Below are 20,925 nucleotides of genomic sequence, written 5' to 3' on the forward strand. Positions count from 1 at the left end.
CGGCTTGGGGGGGGGGGGGGGGACTCGGCAAAATCCGGAAGCGCTCGGCAAAGTCCGGCCGCGGCTTTAAAGGAGCTGAGCGATCCCCGCCTCGCCCTGCGCCGCGGTTCGGTTAGCTGTGAGCGCGAGGAGCCTTCGGGCTGCCGCTACGCCGGCGCCACTGCCTCGCCCGCCCGCCCGTGCAGCCGCAGCCGGGGCCGCGATGCTGGCCGACAGCTTGGTGGAGGAGTTCGAGATCCGCGACGATGAGCCCTGGTACGATCAGCAGGACCTGCAGCAAGGTGAGCAGCCCGGCCGGGCTCCGCGTGGAGGATACCCGTCGGACGGGGCTCGCCCCTCCGGGCGCAGGGCACCGGCTCCCGCTGACCAAGGCGCTGAAGGAGCCTTCTCCGGCGGCGGATGCTTCAGGGGTTGGCGCGGGGGAGACAGATAAGTCTCGGGGGGGGGTCCCTATGAGAGCGGGGGTGGGGGCAGGTAGGTCCCGCGGGGGGCTCTCTGGGAGGTGGGGCAGGCGAGTCGGAGACGGGGAATGATGTGGGGGAGAGGAGGGCAGAAGGGAACGGGGACCGGGGGAGGGATGGGACAGAAAGCGGGGAGGAGGGGTGTGAGCGCGCGGGCGGCTGAGGGGACCGCGCCGCGGGAGGGGAGGAAAAGGGCGGGCGGGGGGCAGAGGACGGAAGGGTACAGTTCGCCCCGAGAGGCTGGGGCTGGGAGAAGGGGAGGGGGCTCTCTTCGAGAGGGAGGAAATGGGAGACCGCTCCAGGCTGGGGGCGCACAGGAGGAGGGAGAGGGCTCTTCTCTAACAATTGAAGCTGCAGGGCGTTTGCCATCGGGCAGCGCCTTAGGGGTCCGGGGGGGTTAACAGGAGGCTAACCAGGAATAGCAAAGTACCATAGGGCGCAATGGTATCGTGCCACCTTCGCAGTCATGGCTTCTGGGCCGTGTGTGACTGGGTAGGAATACGGATTTCTGCAAAACAAACCCTGCATTTAAAGGGTGGCTTGTGCGCCTGGCTTAAGGACTGGTTCTTCCCTTAACTTCGTTCGCTTTTTAGGGGTTAGACTGTGTGCCACTCTCTGAAAAGCTGTACCTCTTACATAAAGCAGCTCGGTCAAGAGAGTGTTTTTGCTTTAGCTGTAGTGCTTGCTTAAAATAGAGTAGTTGTAAATAATACTTAGGGGTTTCCACACCCTGTCTCCGCCTCCTGCCTGCCTGTAATTAAAGGCCTTGCAATTGATTACATTGTAAATACTAGGAGAAGTCCTTGCGGTACCTTGGAGACTAACAACATTTATTTGGGCATAAGCTTTCCTGAGGTATAACCCACTCCATCAGAAAGCTTATGCCCAAATAAATTTGTTAGTCTCTAAAGTGCCACAAGGACTCCTTGTTTTTGCTGATACAGACTAACAGGGCTACACCTCTGAAACCTGTCACATTGTAAATACTGGAACATCTTTATTATGTGTAGGTGGTCAGTTACTGCTCTCAGCTCCTCTTTACACATGTCCTGTTTACAACTTACTGTGAACGTTCATTGAATAATTCCAATAGAAATTTGCTTATCTTAATAATATATATGTGGCTCTTATAGTGCTTTTTCATCAGTAGTTCTCTCCGTATTTTATAAAGCTGGTAAATAGGCACTGAGGTACAGTAGTGGACTGAATGTATAGCATTATCAGTTTTCTTAACTTCTTGTAGGCATTAATTGGAATGAATGTAGAATAATTTTCTTTGGATTTAACAATGTTTAAAATTGGTATTTAGACTTATTTTTTAAAACCCTATGTACATTCTTAAACGACCAGCTCAGAACTGGAAGATTGAGAAAAGTGGCATACTCAAAACTAGATTTAATTAAAACTTGATTTCTCTAAGCTCTTCCTCATATAAACTCTTTGGGGTAGAGGCAGTCCTTTTGTTCTGTTTGTACAGTGCCGAGCACGGTGGGGTCCTGATCCATGCCTGGGGCTGATGGATTCTATTGCACTATAAAGAATAAAAGTAGGGGGGAAAAATCACTGTTTTCATACTAAAGTCATGCAGCTAACAATAAAAATTCCATCTCTCTAAGGTCAGAATAAGTCTGGAATTTTGTATGTTTTTACTGACTTTGCTAACTGTTGAATAGCTATTTTTGAGTGCTTCATACTCAAAAACAATAGTTTTCTTGGATTGTTACTTTACATGATCACATAACCATAAATAGTTTGCTGTTGCCTAGAAAAACTGGTGAACCATCTAAAATTATTCTCTAATGATTTAGACCTTTTTTCCAATCCATTGTAAAGCTGTCACTATTCAAAGGTAAACATGGCTGTGTGAATCACCTAAGCTGCCTCATGAAGTGTACTGTGATTCGCTTCTGCCTTATAATGGTGTTCCTTTGGTCTGATCTGAATCTAGTTGAATCTCTTTTTTTTATTATTATTATTATTATTCCTTGTATCAAACTCTTGTTTTGTGCTGTGCTTCTAAGTTCCACCTCACAAGTTAGCGCATTTAAGTGATGGTTAAGGGATTCTCATATATCAAATAGACTTATATACAGATTCTCTCATTATAAAATGCCCTAAGTATAAGTGATTGTTAGCTGTGCCAAAAAAAGATAATGGTAAAATAAGCACCACTCTAAGAATAATATTGGATGGCGCTGCCAAGAGAGATCAGGATGTTTTTGAGGATCCCTTAAAATTAACTAAAACCCCTAACTCCCTTAGCAGTTGAGTAGTTACTTTTTAACTCTTAGGATTTGAAAATTCAAAGTAGGTCAAAGTTCAGACCAAAACTTTGATTGTGTTATGAACAATACACTCCAGAAACTTCCACCTTTAAAAATTGAGAATTTAATATCCAGTCAGACTTCTTGTTAAAGCATAATGTTGCTTGAAGAGAATTTTCATGTTTGAAATATTCAAGAATGGGGAGGAGCAATTCCCTACTTTCGTAGGACTGCATTTTGTTGCAGTGTATTGACCTTCTGAAAAGGCTTCTCTCATATAAGGAAAGTGATCATAATGCTGTTTTTCGAAAACTAGCAAAGGATTGAGTAGATTACAATCTGGAATGAAGGGTACAATATACATTCCATAGTGACCATTCTAAAGCTTGCTTAAAAGCAAGGATCTGGTGCTAAACCTGGACTGCTTAGTAGTCTCTTCTGTTGTTGAAAGTATCATTTTGCTGTACAAAGTTCTCGAATCCTCTTATGTAGAGTATTAAAACATTGAGGGGAGGGGGAAATCTTGACTTCGCCCCAATTATAGTAACAGTGTCAGCATGGTTTGTACTCAAGTGTAATTAAGTGAGAAATGTTTAATGCAATAGTAAGAACAGCTTCTAAGTCTCACTTTATTGTGAAAATTCCAGATATAATTAAACACGATGAGCAGCAGAGATAGCACTGCCAAAATCTTACTCGCATTATTTTACCTAGAGACGAGTAACCCATAAAGTGACTGACTTTAATTTGCATTATTTAAGTAAGAACGGATGACTGTGGCTCACAATAACTTTAGCCTCATAGTGAAAAGTGACCTTCCCCACACATCTGTTGGGATTTCATTAACACATCGGCATAAATTTACAGTACCTGAGATCACAGCTAAGAAATTGAGTGCAGAGGAACAGCAGCTATATTGTACTGAACCCTTTAAAGACAGAATTTACATTTCTTTGTTTCCTTATTCATCTGGACATCTAAGTCCTATAGCTGATTATTTATTTTTCTTGATTATGTCAGACACACCTTGCACACGCTTAATGAACTGTAATAAATTTGTCAGCTTCCAAGGTGCCACAAGTACTCCTGTTCTTTTTGCAGATACAGACTAACACGACTGCTACTCTGAAACCTGTTACTTGGCTGAGTAGTCCTTTTACTGGCCAAACTCCCCTGGACGTCAGCATACTTAGTTTGCAGGATCAGTTGAGTAAATTAAAAAAGCTAATGCTCTTTATCCCTTGTGCTAATGGCACTGATTATTTTTTTTCCCCAAAGATGTTATACACTGGTAGCTCCCATTTATTTCACTGGGGTTTACGGGTGCTCAACATTGCTGAAAATTGTTTCATTAGAAAGTAGATCCTTTCTGCAGTGCTTAAAAATACACTGGAGTTTTAGAACAAACCAAAATCTCTCACTTCTTTGTCTGTATTTAAACAATGGGTTTGTTTTTTTAACACGTTTTCTTGGGCTTTTCCACCTGTTTTCCTGCCTATCATAAGAAAGCCAACAGATTCTCTGCGAAGAATGGTGAATATTTCCTACAAGAAAATATCAATGCTTCTGTGAATCTTGTGTCAAGCTAACAGAGTACTGTATGTTTAAATCTGCAGCATGTACGGTTAAATCTGCGGCATGTACTTAGGTGTTCCATATAGACAGGAATACTTGGATATCACTTTATATGTTTGAAGTGCTCAGTAAATACTAAAAATATGTACTGACATACATGCATATGTAACTTCATGTTTATATGCATAGTTTAATTTCTTCTAACTGCACTTCTAGATACTTTTTTTTGTAAAGTATGCTTAGAGCCACAAGTACTTAGAGCTCTAAGGTGCCACAAGTACTCCTTTTCTTTTTGCGAATACAGAGTAACACGGCTGCTACTCTGAAACAAATCCAGGAGATAGATCCAGATCCACAAAGATATTTAGGCTCCTGCCACTGAAATTAATGAAAGTTAGGCGCTAAATACCTTTGAGGATCTGGGACAAAATGTTTACCTTTGGGTGTTCTGAGTAATTCTAAGGGTTATACACATTCTTTGTTTAACAGAATCTTATTCTGTGTCTTATTTAAAGTATAGAGCCTTATGTAATGACAAAGTAAAAGCTGGAACACTGCATTATTTGAGGTAACAGAAAAAGTTGCTACAAATTGTTGAATGGCTTTAATGATTACATGGCTGCTGGATACTCAAGGCTAGTGTGTTTTGGTTTAGAATAGGGGTGGGCAAACTTTTTGGCCCGAGGGCCACAAGTGGGTTGTGAAACTTTATGGAGGGCCAAGTAGGGAAGGCTGTGCCTTCCCAAACAGCCTGGATTCTGCCCCCCCTCCCACTTCCCACCCCCCTCAGAACCACTGACCCATCCAACCCCCCTGCTCTTTGTCCCTTGCCCCTAACCGCCCCCCAGGATCCCACTCCCTATCCAACCCCCCTGCTCACTGTCCCCTGACTGCCCCACCCCCTATCCGCACCCCCGGCCGCTGGGACCCCACCCCCTATCCAAGCCCCCTGCTCCCCAGCCCCTGACTGCCCCCCCGAACCTCCACCCTGTCTAACCGCCCCCTGGAACCCCCTGCCCCTTATCCAATCCCCCACCCCCCTACCACACTGCTCAGAGTGGCAGGTGCTCGCAGCCACACTGCTGCCCTGCCTGGCAGGAGCGGCGGGCCAGAGCGCTGGTGTTGCGCTGAGGCTGCAGGCGAGGGGGGACAGCAGGGGAGGGGCTGGGGGCTAGCCTCCCCAGCCGGGAGCTCAGAGGCCGGGCAGGATGGTCCCACAGGCCGTTGTTTGTCCACCTCTGGTTTAGAATTTGAAAAATAGGATTATATTTCTATACTATTATATGGAGGATTATAGACTCACTGAAGTTAGACTGCAGGAATTACCCTGAAGAGAGACATGTGGAAAAATAAAAGGGGCTACTTCCGACTGCCAGTTTAAACTTTATCTTTGCCTCTGGTTAATCAAAATGAAAGTTTACACTTTCTGCCTCTGTAGGTTGCAAGGAAACATCAACCAAAATGTCTTAAATAAAGTTGGTAAGGATTGGGAAATTTGTAGAGAGCCCAGAAAATGAAGCTGTAGCTGGGTTTGCACTTCTTAACAAATGGACCCATGATCAGAATTATTCTTTCAACCCCTACAAGGTTAGAAGAGACAAAAGTTCTCCCTTTATTATGACCATTTTATAAAAAGTGCAGGGATATACCCACTACATGACACATGTATTTTGTGCATTCTAGCACTTTGTATTCATAAACAAAATTAACGTAATATTGGCTTATATAACCTTTGGATGCGGTAAGAGAGACTTCTGTTTGCTGGGTAATGAGCCTTTTAGTTTGAGGAGATTAGCTGTATTCTAAAATGACATAAGGAGTGTGATGCAAGAAGATTGCATTGATGTCACTATAGAATGACATACTAACCTTTAATCGCTGAACTATTTAGCAGTATATCACCAGAGAACAACTTTATTTCTGTTTTCTTATGTACATCAATTAATGCAGTGTTTATTTCCCCACTATTCAATTAAGTTATACGGTGTATTTTGATGTATACAATTTACATAAACTTGCTGGAGTATCAGAATCCCAGTACAATGTTTTGATGTCATGTCCTCTGGCACTGTTTTTCTACAACTAGCAGTTAACTTGCAAGATATGGGACTAACAACTACTATAGTACAGTGGAGTCTTGAGCCCTTGTCTACAGTAGAAAAAAAGTTTAACTTGGATGATTAGCATGTATTAAACTTCTAAACATGGGCATGTTAGTGTGTATTTAATGCATTTTTTTTCCCTCCTACTGTGGATGTGGCCTATGATTTACTGCTGTTATTGGGTCATTGGGTGTGGGGTTTACATTTACTTACTTTTACTGGTGCAGATCTTGCCCTTCTTTCTCATTGATCAGTGGCCTTTGTTTTAAGAATCAGATTGCAAGGAATTTTTTTTCTTTGCTATCCTCAAAGTAGGAAACCTTTGAGAACAACTTGTACAAGTAAAGAATATATAATTCATGGATTATTTGATCTGCTAACGCACTTTAATACCTCTCAGAACACCCTGTTGAAAGATTTCAAGTTTCTGTGCATATCTGTTTGGGAAGTTCTTTGGCTTATGCATCAGGATGTAGTGATAATTTGAATACACTGTCTAAGCGAAGGCTGCCCAAATCAATTTTTAACAGGGTTCTACTCTATTACATCAACTAGATAGAGATAAGCTATCAAACTAAAATGAAACAAGATAAAAACAAGGGCATTTGAACTTCCAACCTAAAGAAATATTGGAGTTCATATTCCAGCCGATTATCTGTACTGCTCATATATATTATACATCCTTTTAAATCCTGGCAGAAAGAATTCTAAATTCTCCTTCGCTTGTCTTTCCTTGTATTCTGGCACTGTACCATTTATGATGATAGTTCCATATATCTAAAAATTAACTAGATTGTATTGCCAGCTTGCATGTATATGGCAATCTGGTCATGGTCCAAGTGATGTGGAAGAGGTGGAAAATTACAAACTTTGTATAAGGAATTGCAACATAACTATTGGATTCTGCATTTCTCTTTATATGAAATATAGTACCATGTTTAGGGGAGTTAATACTCTAGCAGTAACCTAGATTATTGATCTCCGTTGTCACACAAAGTGTGAGATGCATGCAACATAAGGACTAATAATGTGCTACTTATTGCATATCATTCTTTCATAAGCTTGGAATTTACTAATCCATGCTATAGTTAAAGGAGAGCATCCAAATTTACCTGTAGTCCCTGTATATGTGTGGATTCCTTATTCTTTTTAAAAAACAACAAGAAACAACCAGCTATATTCATAGGAACTCTGGAGGTTGCTGAGGAGGATTAGGTTGAGTTTCAAATATCTTTAAGAGAACAAATAGCGTTTAGAATCTTTTTGAGAAAAGGAAATTAACCATTGTCTGGTGCTGTTTATAAGTCAAGAGACACACAATACATATCTAAGCACATTATCTAACTTCCTATTTCATCAGAAAAAGTGTTTGAAAATCTTCAGCTGATTGTCTAATGGTGCTGCAAGGGCTGAGTTGCCTTTTGGGGTAGTTGGAGGAGTAAGAGGACATCAAATATTGTTCCAGCCTGGCCTAACCAGTACTTAACAGACCTTTTTACTTTTTGCTCCCCTCTCAAAACCCCAACTAACTTATTAGTGTGGGGTTAGCAGTTATAGCTAATTGACGGATCTAGGGTAAGAGCCACTTGGTGGTGCACTACTGGGCCTCGTGTTTATGCTGCTCTCTGCCTACCATGTTAGGGAGTATCATTCCCATTCATCCTCCTCTGCGTAGGGACAAAGTGAATAGTTAGATGTAGATGAGGAACTACAGAAGGCAAAGAGCAATCAGGTGAGGAAAGTAAAACTAATGCGGTGGAGAGGAGACTAAAAATGATGATGGAGTGAATGGAAAATGGAGAATTAGCCTCAGTCCCAAAGAATGTGTATTGGAGCATAAAAGCTTGTACTTGGACACAGTTATAACCCTGAGAATTTAATTGAAATAACATAGTAATGGTCAGATTGCACAAATTGTGTCTTAAATAAATAACCTGCCTGTAAATTTTATTTATTTAGATCTACATCTTGCTGCTGAACTTGGGAAGACATTATTGGATCGTAACACAGAACTGGAGGAATCTTTGCAGCAAATGTATGCAACCAATCAAGAGCAACTACAAGAAATAGAGGTAAATTTTAAGGAGTATGGGTGAGTTCTATTGCAGAGTTTGATAACCTTGTAGTGTGGACATTGAAATCATTTGGATACCATGAAACTTGATTTTGACTCCTTCAAAACTTCATCTTCCAAGAAGACACTCTGAATGCCTCTTGCAGTTAATTTTAGTTTGATTCTAGAATTTCTAAAGCTTGATAACATGCATAGACTCATAGTTTCCTCTCAGTAGAATCTTTGGATCTTCACTAAATTTAACTTCTATAACTATAATGACAAGTGTTTGTATAAACTAGCTGTTTCAGAAATAGATACTGTTTAAAACAAGGGTTTCTCTATCTAAATACATGATGTGGGTGGATTACTTTTCTTAACAAATCCAGAAAATACATGTAGAAGAAATCTCTGTAGGTTTTTGAAAAGCCTGCATTTGAAATAGTATGACTAGCTGTTTCCACAAATATCTTCACACACACAAAAATTGTAAGTTTAACAAATGGCATCAATCCGTACATCAGTGGTCCCCAAAGTGGGGTGCGCAAGACCATGCGTGGGGATGTGCAAGACCATCTGTGGGGGTGCGCAACAGGAGGAACGCTGCCGAAGGAGTGCTCCTGGACCTTTGATTCTTTGGCGGCACGCCGGCAGCAGTTTGTTTGTTTGTTTTGTTTGGGGTTTTTTTGCTTCCCCTTTTTTTTTTGCTGGCCCTGGGGGTGTGCGATTCAAAGAGTTTGGAGACCCCTGCCGTACACACAAGGCGTCCTGTAATTACACTATAGAGAGCAGTGATATTTTTGCATGCTCTATATTTGATATTTTAGTCTGATCAACAAGTGTTAAAGTCAATTGCAAAGAACTTATTCTATTTACAGAGTTTTCAACATTTCAATCATCCATTGATAGACACTTTAAACTTTTCAATTAATGAAATGAACTGTGACTGGTACTTAAGAAGAATTTACATAACTGAATAGCCCATATGATGCAAGTAGTATTAAAGCAGTAATCAATTTAAAGTAAAGTGTATATATCTGCTTGCAATTTAGAGAATGTTGAAATGATCTTTCAGTACAATAATGGCAGTCACTACAGCTTTAATCCAACATTTGTATTAGGTTGCATATGCAAGCAAATAATGCCATGGCATTTTAAATTCTAGGATGCTTGCAGGTTTCCCTTGTATGAATTTTCTTTTTTTAAAAAAACAGCTAACTGGTGCACAGTATAGACAAAAAGTGTCCTCTTCTAAGGATACCTTTGTATTGCTGATCACTGATATACCTCCCACAGCTTACTTGACTTTTTTCCCCCTATTAAATCATGGTAGATCTAGTCTCTATATCCAGCTCATTCTGTAATATAAAGGACAACAATAAAGCAAAACAATGCTGGAGTTAAAGCCACCAACCCAACAAACCCAACCTATCTGCATTTGTTTATTCAGAGACCTTGAAATGTCTCCCGAGTCCCATGAGTCTAAATAGTTCACAAATAAGATTGATCCTTAGGGTCTGAAGTATGTAAACTCTTAGAGCAACTACAGAAACTTTAGGTCTCCCATCCCCCCACCATTTTCATTGCCCTTCCCTGCATCTTAATGTACATCAGCGTGGAACAGCTTTCATATGAGGAGAGATTAAAAAGACTGGAACTAGTCATTTTAGAAAAGAGATGACTAAGGAGGGATATGATAGAAGTCGATACAATCATGAATGATGCAGAGAAAGTGTTGTGGTGTTTACCCCTTCACATAACACAAGAACTAGGGCAGTGATTCTCAAACTTATTTGATCATGCCCCCCTTCTTTTTGTCTGTAGTAGTTTATACCCTCTTCTCCCCCTCTACCTCTCAGCCACACAAGTACATATAGCCATATACGCAGCAGCGGTGCTTCACTTGAATCATTGTTTGCTTCTTTGTTTTTCATGTTTTTTTTTTTCTGCTGCATGAATGAGCCAACGATCCATTGTAATAAGAGCAAAAGCAAAACAGTGATTGTGGTCCACGCTTATAAACATGCACATTGCATCATAGCAAACAGATTAACATGCAGATGGCAATGACTTTGTATAATGCTAAGCAAGCTTAACAGATCTGTCAAAATGCACAGTGCCATCTAGAGTCAAATGCCCAGTGCTATCTGATATGTCTGGAGGAATCAGCTTTACCAGTTACTCATTGCTGTGGGTAAAATGTGTGAAGTAAGTTTTTTTTTCCCTGCCAAAAGATTCTCAACTCCCTCCTGAATACATTCCATGCCCCTGCAATTTGAGAACCTCTGAACTAGGGGATCACCCAATGAAATTAATAGGCAGCAGGTTTAAAAACAAAAAAAAATGGAGTACTTCTTCACAGAACACACAATTGACTTGTGGCAACAAGCATAACTGGGTTCAAAAAAGAATTAGACCTATCCTCCATGAGATTATCGGTCAATGGCTACTAGCCCAGATGGTCAGGGATGCAATCCCATGCTCCAGGTGTCCCTAAACCTCCAACTGCCAGAAGCTGGGACTAGATGATGGGGGATGGATCACTTGAAATTGCCCCGTTGCGTTCATTTCCTCTGAAGCATATGGCACTGGACACTACCAGAGACTGGATACTGGTAGACCATTGGTCTGACCCTGTATATGGCCGTTCTTATGTCCATCACCTTGTAATGTACTCATTTTATGAAGAGATGGCAAGGAAATGCTATAAGGTTGCCAAATGAATAAAACTGAAAGAATCTGTCCTACCCACGTTACTTGAGAGTAGCTATCTAAAGAGACTTGTTGCGTCTGCTTTATTCGTGTAGATTTCCTGAGAGTTTATTTTAAAAAAAATACTAATTTAACCTGATCTTTATTACAGTCAGTTAGTGTTGCGCATAATACAATTTGTGTATGTTTCATTTCAAAAGACAACTGCCTTCTTCACTCAGCGCACAGTCAACCTGTGGAACTCCTTGCCTGAAGAGGTTGTGAAGGCTAGGACTATAACAGGGTTTAAAAGAGAACTGGATAAATTCATGGAGGTTAAGTCCATTAATGGCTATTAGCCAGGATGGGAAAGGAATGGTGTCCCTAGCCTCTGTTTGCCAGAGAGTGGAGATGGATGGCAGGAGAGAGATCACTTGATCATTACCTGTTAGGTTCACTCCCTCTGGGGCACCTGGCATTGGCCAGTGTCGGTAGACAAGATACTGGGCTGGATGGACCTTTTGGTCTGACCCACTATGGCCATTCTTATGTTCTTGTCTTCGCTGCATAGGAAGGGCTAAGGGAATTGAAACATGTAGAACAGTTCATAATCCTTACTTTGAAGGTTAAAACTAAAGTTTTAAACACTTGGCATCATTAGGTATTTAGTCTCTGATCATTATATCCGACCTTTGCACTGACATACGTGCTAGTAACTAATCATGATGGATGTAATAAACGCTGCAATGGCAGATTAAAACCACTGCCAGAAAAACTAACAGAGACTAATCTTGGCATCTCTTGTAAATCCAAATGTGGGGCATTACAGCTCTCCTTTTCATAAAGATCTAGTGGAGTGTAAACCTGCTTGGCAGTTTATCACTTGCAGCTACATATTAAGTTTTCCTATTTCCCTTGCAATCGATGTAGATGCTAGTGTGAATTTCTGAAATATCGGGAAAGGCACTACAAACTTTGTTTGCATTTGGGGTTTCTGCTCTCATTTCCTGCATATTTTCAAGTTACCCTGACATCAGGCATGCAAGGTGAGATGAAGTGTAGTTTCTTGAGAAAGGGAGGAATCTACTTTCTCCCACATGTTGCTCTTGTTCCATTACACCTAAAGTATAGTCTGTCGCATAGGCTGCTGTTCAGTGGGTTCTTTATTATGCATTAAAGCACCTAAATTCAGAACTCTAATCTTCATGTTTTATGCTCAGTCACCTTTCACTGTTGAAGAAACCATGAACGTTTCCAATGTCTTTGAGACTAGCAGACAGGGAAAGTTAATCTGAAATGGGTCACACTGAGATTCTGTTGGTTAATCCACATGCTATTCTTGTATGAATCCTGTGTCACGTGCCCGTGGGTTGCAAAAGGATCTAACCAACAGCTATCAGATTGATCTTTTAGTAGTTTGTTTGTAGCAGTGCATAGCCCTAGATGAACTTGTAATCGCTTCTTAAATTACCTAAAATGTAAAGCCATCAACCTTCTAATGCTGTAAAAGATTAAGTAGAATATTAGCTTTGATTACATAATTAGTAGGCCACTTACAAGAGTAATTGCTCCTAATCTAGAAATCTTTCAGACAACTTCGATGTGGATGATTTTGAACATTTAGCATCCAAATGTGTAAAATGTGGTTAAATTTAGAACCTAATACTTCAAGAAATATTCTATGTTCAACTTCTTTACAACAAACTAGTTCACAATAACGTGAACTTGATTTTAAACTTCTTCTAAAGATAATGAAGCAAATAACTAAGCAATCAATTTGCACACACTTATCACCTTATTTTCTAGGTAACATTCAACATGGATTTGGCGAGAACAAACCATGTCAAACCAACCTAATGGCTTTCTTTGACACTGTAACAAGCCTAGTAGATAGGGGAAGCAGTAGATGGGGTATAACTTGATTTTAGTAAGGCTTTTGATACTGTGCCACATGACCGTCTCAAGCAAATTAGGCAAATACAACCTCGATGGAGCTACTTTAAGGTGGGAGCACCCCACTGGTTGGAAAACTGGTCCCAGAGAGTAGTTATCAGTGGTTCACAGTCAAACTGAAATGACCTATCAAGTGGGGTCTCACAGACATTAGTTCTGGGTCTGGTTCTATTCAGTATGACAGAGAGAGTACACTTACAATGTTTGTGGATGATACAACCCTACCTCCATGGTAAGTGCTTTGGAGAACAGGAATAAAATTCAAAATGATCTGGAGAAATGGTCTGGAGTAAATAAGATGAAATTCACTAAGGACAAATGCAAAATACTCCACTTAGGAAGGAACAATCAGTTGCACACACAAAAAATGGGAAATGACTGCCTAGGATGGAGTATTGCTGAAAGGGATCTGGGGGTCATAGCGGATCACAAGCTAAATGAGTCCATGTAGCACTGTTGCCCAAAAAAAAAAAAAAGCAAACATCATTCTGGCATGTATTAGCTAGAGTGATGTAAGCAAGGCCCAAGAAGTAATTCTTCCGCTCTGCTCTGATTAGGCCTTAACTGGAGTATTGGGTCCGGTTCTGGGTGCCACATTTCAGGAAAGATGTGGACAAATTGGAGGAAGTCTGGAGAAGAGCAACAAAAATGATTAAAGGTCTAGAAAACATGACCTATGAGGGAAGACTGAAAAAAATTGGACTTCTTTAATCTGGAGAAGACAACTGAGATGAGGCATCACGCTTTTCAAGTACATAAAAGGTTGTTACAAGGAGGAGGGAGAAAAAATTGTTTTTGTTAATCTCTGAGGATAGGACAAGAAGCAATGGGCTTAAATTGCAGCAAGGAAAAGACAGCTAAGGGGAGATATGATTGAAGTCTATAAAATCATGACTGGTGTAGAGGAAAGTAGATAAGGAAGTGTTGTTTACTACTACTCATAACACAAGGACTAGGGGGACACCAAATGAAACTTATAGGCAGCAGGTTTAAAACAAATAAAAGGAAGAATTTCTTCACAACATGCACACGCAACCTGTGGAGCTCCTTGCCAGAGGATGTTGTGATGTCCAAGACCCTAGCAGGGTTTAAAAAAAAGAAATACCTAAATTCATGGAGGATAGGTCCATTAATGGCTATTAGCCAGGAATGGTGGCCCTAGCCTCTGTTTGCCAGAAGCTGGGAATGAGTGACAGGGGATGGATCACTTGCTGATTACCTGATCTGCTCATTCCCTCTAGGGCACCTGGCACTGAACACTGTTGGAAGACAAGATACTGGGCTAGATGGACCTTTCGTCTGACCCAGTAGGGTCATTCTTATGTAAGGGCAATTTAGGTTGGACATTAGGAAAAACTTCCTGTTGGGTAATTAGCACTGGAATAAATTGCCTAGGGAGGCTGTGGAATCTCTATCACTGGAGATTTTTAAAAGCAGGTTAGGAAAACACCTGTCAGGGATGGTCTAGATAGTACTTGGTCCTACTGTGAGTGCAGAGGAGTAGACTAAATGACCTCCTGAGGTCCCTTCTAGTCCTACAAGTCTGTGGTATTTCTGGTCCAGGAATGACTTAGTGCATATTTGTAAGCAGGGTACCTGGAACTTTGAAGTATTTGTGTGTAGTAAAATCCATATAGACATGCTCAGATGAGGGAAAGCCTAAGGTGTTTCTAATAGCAAGGGACTTAAGATGGTTTAGTACTCTTACATGGGAAATCTTTATCCTAGGCTTTCTAAAAGCAGTTTCATCACTACAAAATAAACAACCTGCTAAGTTTCTTGAATAAAGAGGATTACAGTGAGAACATTTCATACAGAATTAAAAAAGCAGACCTTTGATTGGGATTATATAAACTAGAATACCCCTTGTGGGTAATTTAAGTTTGTACTAATTTGTACTTCCTGATAAATAGTAACCCAAATATCAGTTTCCATTTTTAAGACTAAACTGAAATCAGTCTCCTTAAATTTAGGGCAGCTTCATACACTAGAAATTTATTCTGATTTGATAGGGTTTGCCCATGCAAAGTAAAAACCCAGTGTTGCAGCTGGTACATTGCATAATTACAAACTGGAAGTTGTAATTTAAATCATCCTTATTCTATTTTAAGGAAACCACATGTAGCATGGTGCCTTGTTCTTTACTCTGAGATTTAAAAGTGCTAATGGGCTCTCGTTTGTGGATAACACTCCAGAGCTATTTAAGGGTACAATGTCTTTCCACAGTCTGCAATCAAAACTAATGTACATTGTATTATTCTTGACATTTATGGGAAACAAACTGAAAATCCTGATTTAAGAATTTAAAGTTAAAACTTACACTAAGTAGAATTAAACATTTTTAGCAGTGTGAAGATGGTAACTGCAAATTATTTTATAGTACCTTACAAAGCAAGTGGAGCTCTTACGTCAGATGAATGACCAGCATGCAAAGGTCTATGAACAGCTGGATGTTACAGCAAGAGAACTGGAAGATGCTAATCAAAAATTAGTTGCGGATAGTAGAGTGTCACAACAAAAGATATTAAGGTAACTAAAGTTTTGTGGAACAACTCTTTTTATATTGAAGAAGTGGAAAGGAATACTATTCTGAATGTATTAGTTATCCATTGTCTAATCAGTGGGCTTTTGGATTGAGTATGTGGTTTTGTTTCTCACTGGTAACTGTGGAGCAGTTTCCAGAGGAAGAAACACCAAAACTGAGTGGATAGTGACTGAGTTTATGCTATTGGTTATGCCCTTGACTTAACATGACTGGCTTTAACAGCTTTATATGTTCATGAACTTCAGCCTGACAGAGACTATTGAAAGTCTGCAAACCCATATAGATGACCTTCAGAGACAAGTGGAGGAATTGAAGAAATCTGGACGAGGCCATATGAACCATGAGAGATCTGAGCAGCCACGATCAGTGCACAGCTTCTCGTGTTTGAAGGAGCTGTATGACCTTCGCAAGTAAGACACTAACTCAGTTATGTCATTTTACTTGTGCAAGCAGATTTTTTTAAAACTTTCATCCATTTGTTTGCAGCAGAGCAGAGAAATCAGACATGCATTTCTAGAAAATCTGTCAGTGTCACTCCAGGCAAATGAGTTTAAGACCAAAGCAGTCATCACAAGCCTACTTTTTCCAGCTTGTCTCATCACTTAATCATACAGAGAATGTTAGTGTAAACACTTTGTAGCCTTCCCTATTCTCTGCTACTTTTTCTGACAGTTCCCTAGAATGCTACCTTTGGGATTTCCTTCTGTTCTCTTCCTTATTCCCCAGGCAGAATAGTTGTCAGACATGTAATAAGACTAATTTGGAACAAATCATGCATCATCAATAAAGCAAACATTGCACAGAAACTTAACATTCAAAGGGGCTGATTTTAGACCAGCAGAAGTCAGAGTTCAGGATTACGAGGAGCAATTGAATCTTAAAACTTGATCTGCTAGACGTAGTTACTGCAATATATTCTCTGTTGAAGATAGTGCAATACTTAAGCATGATATGGGATAAAAACTGAAATTTAGCCTTGACATCTTAACTTCTAAACTCTAGTGAGTTAACCTAGGCTACTAATATGGGTAACTTAAGAACAGAATAACATGAGTCAAGAGCTGATATAAAGAAGCATACTCTATGTACCATGGTGCACAGTAAAACTGTCTTTTCAGTTATGTGCACTCATAAAATCTGCTATCCGGAGCTAAATATTGTAATTGCTAATCTACATTATGTTCAAGTTAAAACAAGTATGTCAAGCTATTACATTTTTAAGCTTTAATATTGACACTTCTATAGTGTGTACTAAAGAGGTTTTTTTTTAATTAGAATTACAAAACATGCTTATATGAAACTTTATCAGATTTCTGACAGTGGGTTTTATGACCATTCTGGGCATTAAGGTTTTATAGTGGAAATGCTGAGACTTTTAAACTACAGAATATGGATATCTTATAGTTTGCAGATCCATTTCATTACGAGAATTTGTACTAGTTAAAGGGGAAAAACGTATTGGATCATCATGAAGTCTATCTTCTCCCAATACTAGGAATGTTCTGTAGAAAACTGTATTTTGTGGCCTCAAAGAAATACTCTAGAAAGTCTCAAGAATGCTGGTTACACATCTGCTTGTACAGTAGGTTTTATATCTACAATTTGGTATTGCAATTAAGGACCTGCCATACCACCTGAATTGGGAACCATGCATCACTGGGTAGTGAATTTACTACAGCCCTGTAGAAAAGCAGTCTGTTTGATTATTGACGCATTGTAACTTTGTACAAATAGATACTTTAAATTACCAAGCTGGTTCCGTTTGGAAACCAGTTTTCTTCAACAGGGAGTTTTAAATTAAATCTCTGTATTATTCAGAAGAGGCAGCCTAAAAGTCATAGGAAATCTAAGCTCTGACACTTTTTGTTTCTGCAGGTATTTTGTTTACGATCATATTTTTGCAGAAAAAATTACTTCAATGGATAGTCAGCTGAGTCCCATAGAAGAAGAAAATGAGAACTTAAAAAAGGCATTGACTGTATTAGAAGCCCAACTTAATCTGGAAAAGGAGAAGAGAGTGACAATGGAAGAGGAATATCAACTTATGGTAAAGGAGAACTGTGACCTTGAACAGAGGCTGGTTGATAAAGACTTATACCAGGCTCGGGCAGAAGAGCTTGAATTGGAAGTGGCTGAAATGCGGCAGATGTTTCAGTCTGAAAACACATTTGTCAACAGCATGGAGAATCTGGTTCCAGAATCATTCTTTATTTCATTTAAAGAGTCTTTAGAAAGGGAAATTAGTCAAAGCCCTTCAGAGGATGCATCCTTGACTGTCCCCCAGCTTGATAAAAGGGCCCTAAAAAGAAGTAGCAGTGAGACCTTCCTAAGCAGTGCTGCAAGTGGAGACCTTCTAAAGGGCCATGAAGAAACCTGTATTAGAAGAGCTGAAGCTGTGAAGCAGCGAGGCATCTCCTTGCTTAATGAAGTGGATGCTCAGTATAATGCTCTGAAGGTTAAGTACGAGGAACTTCTGAAGAAGTGTCAAATGGATGAAGATTCTTTGAAACATAAGGCTGTACAAACATCAAAACTGTGTTCCAAAGACTCTAGTGTGGGGAACATCCAGTCTGACCGTTCAGCTACTGATCAAGAGTATGGAAATGTTGAACTCACTGGCTCACCCACAAATACTATACCTGAATATAAAGCTCTCTTTAAGGAAATTTTTAGTTGTATCAGAAAAACAAAGCAAGAAATAGATGAACATAGAACAAAATATAAGCGTCTCTCTTCTCAGCCCTAACACTTGTTTGTATTAACTATGCTGATGACCTGTTTTCCCACTGAAAAGTTCTCTATTAGTCCAGAAGGGAAACATTAAGGGTCCCTCTGGTGTTTGTACATATCTTGCAGTCATGTGTACTCTCCCTTCAACTTGAATGTATGTTCACTTTACCTGTAAATATGTATGATATGGTCAACCCATATCATTCTCTGTTGTATTCTCTGTGCACGCAATGACCCCTACCACACAGCAGAAGTTATTGTTCAGTGGTAGTTGTTGGCAGTCTTAAAAGTAGAAAAATTGGCTTAATTTTTGCATACTGAGTTTGTCCTCTCCACAGCAGCAACTGACAATCTAGCTCACTATGCCCAGTGTGCTACAGAAGCTGTAGACCTAAGGAGAAATGATTGTATTATACTTTTTCCACTGAGAAATTTGGAGTAAATTTTTTCCTTATTTCACAAAGGAAAAAGGTTATGTTCAGTCTTAGCCTTATGGCTATTTGTTTACTAAAATACCACCTGTGGGAAACCTCTGCTTCAGACTCAAATTAGTAATCCGTCTAAACGGATGTGCCCTGGCAGAGATATTGGGGAACTGGCACAGCAGCCTGTATTAGGTTTAATTTAAGCCAGTACTAGGTTTTCATATGCAGTAAACTCTTTCCCCTTAGCATAAATGTCTTTATATTAAAAATGGATTAGGTGTAAAGGTATGAATATTTGAGATAGTTCAATGTTTTAAGGCAGGATACTGTGAACTATGTATATTGTCTCTGATGTACTGTTCCTTATTAGTATGCCTAAAAGTGCATTTTTGTCATGTGATAAGATGGAACATTACAAGTTGTGGTAGTTTTGCCATGAAGGAATGGCTTCCTTTAATCTATAAAGCCTCCTACTCCAAGTGTTTAAGGAGACTGGACAAGGAAGCTTATCAGATGTTCATCGCTTTACACCATTTTAGCTCAAGCTTGTGTAGACCTATTTAATATCAGCAGTAAAAACAAAACAAAAACCACCCCCAAACCTCTTTAAGAACCAGAATACAACGTGTAAGAGATGGCATCAAGATATCGTTAAATCCTCTTTGCTCCTTCCTTCTCTTTCCATCCCTCCTTCCCAATAAAATAGATTGCAAGACCAACTTCAACTAATGAAAATGCAGAATATGAATGAACACTGCCTCAAATGGGAGGAGGAAAGGCAGGACATGGTAAAGGCTGAGAAACCAAGAAGAAATGGAAGCCAGATAACCAGCACTAAAAGGTGATCTGATAATTTTACAAGAGTAGGAATGCAACTTAACTCTTTAAAGTGTTGACTGTTAGTCAGTGTTTGCTATAGATAAACGTCTACTTGAGTTGTCTAGATAAACTGTTGGCATATGATAAAAGAAACTTTACAGCTGTAGTTAAGTTGCTGCTGCTATTATAAATTCTTGTCTGCCTCCTACAATGTAAGTTAGGCTCCAGTTATTTTATACTTGTCCTTCAGTAAGACAGTATTCCGTTTTATAGGTTGGACACTTACACTGTAAGCAGTTGTGTACTGAAATAAACACCTATTTAAAAACAAAAAATTCTAAATTATGAATACTTTTCTGAAAGGCAAATAAATCCCTGCAGCTGAAGTTAGTGGGTCTGTGCTGCTAATTTTGTCCAAATGTGTGAAACTACCACCAATGCAAAGAAGGGGTTCTTAAAGTCACTGTGGATGGCATCTTCATTTATATAGATTCACTTCCCCCTCTCAGCAGGGATTTCACAGACTTTCTGGCCTATACCACCCTTGCTTAGATGAAAAAACTAATTAGGGAAATAAAGACTTGAGGGATGTGTCTGTGTGTGGGAGGGGAGTAGACTAATCTCGCCTTTCTTCTCCTCCTCCCTCCCATTCCACAATCCCCTCTAGGTGAGAAAGTTGCTTCCCTGTACCCTTGGGGATGGCTGGCTGTTGCAGTTCCTGTTTCGTGACTCATTATGTAGCAAGGGCAACTACTGCAGGCAGCAATGTTGGCAACTTGTTCCCCGCTTTCAGGCTGGGGGACTCCAGAAGCATAGGGAACCTGCTGCCACAAGTGGTTCACCACTCATTTGTGTTACTGTAGTGCCTGAGAATGGGAACCCTACTCTGAGCAGGCCTCTACTGGGCTAGGTGTGTATAAATGGAACAAAGAAAAGCCCCAGCCCAAAGAGTTCATAGCCTAAAACCTAGGTCGACTTACCACAGTAGTGTAGACATAGCCTATGCTATGCAACTCCAGCTACGTACCTTAGGTTGAGTTAGTGCGGAGTCTACACTGCAAGAGTTGACAGGAGAAACTCCTGTCAACTTACCTTACTCTTCTCATCAGGTATAGTGCAGGGGTCAACTGGAGAGTTATCTGCTGTTGATTTGGTTGGTCTTCACTAGCCCTGCTAAATCAACTGCTGGTGGATCGATCTCAGCATTGATCCCGGCTGTAGTGTAGACATAGCCGAAGGCAGACAACAACTAGCTTGAGACAGAGTATAAGGAAACAATGGGGCACTAGTGGTCAGTATGATAGGTT

The 20,925-nt window shown here is 40.3% G+C and overlaps 1 protein-coding gene across 1 annotated transcript; it reads left to right on the forward strand.

Annotated features, from left to right (window-relative positions):
* The first annotated feature begins 62 nt into the window (after positions 1–62).
* On the forward strand, positions 63–19,643 carry CDR2 (cerebellar degeneration related protein 2). The gene is made up of 5 exons (XM_084640529.1): positions 63–281; positions 8,362–8,474; positions 15,480–15,628; positions 15,890–16,054; positions 17,520–19,643. The coding sequence occupies exons 1-5, from the start codon at positions 203–205 to the stop codon at positions 18,388–18,390; spliced, it is 1,377 nt and encodes a 458-aa protein (XP_084496655.1). The 5' UTR covers positions 63–202; the 3' UTR covers positions 18,391–19,643.
* Positions 19,644–20,925: the final 1,282 nt, after the last annotated feature.

The sequence above is a fragment of the Lepidochelys olivacea genome (genome assembly GCF_965140295.1).
Source record: "Lepidochelys olivacea isolate rLepOli2 genome assembly, chromosome: 10".
NCBI classification, from domain to species: domain Eukaryota; kingdom Metazoa; phylum Chordata; order Testudines; family Cheloniidae; genus Lepidochelys; species Lepidochelys olivacea.

Bases quoted from the DNA above. Each gene is read 5' to 3' on its own strand.
- CDR2 (XM_084640529.1), top strand. From the start codon at position 203: ATGCTGGCCGACAGCTTGGTGGAGGAGTTCGAGATCCGCGACGATGAG. The intron at 282-8,361 runs GTGAGCAGCCCG...TTATTTATTTAG, and splicing joins TCAGCAGGACCTGCAGCAAG to ATCTACATCTTGCTGCTGAA. The intron at 15,629-15,889 runs GTAACTAAAGTT...CATGAACTTCAG, and splicing joins TCACAACAAAAGATATTAAG to CCTGACAGAGACTATTGAAA.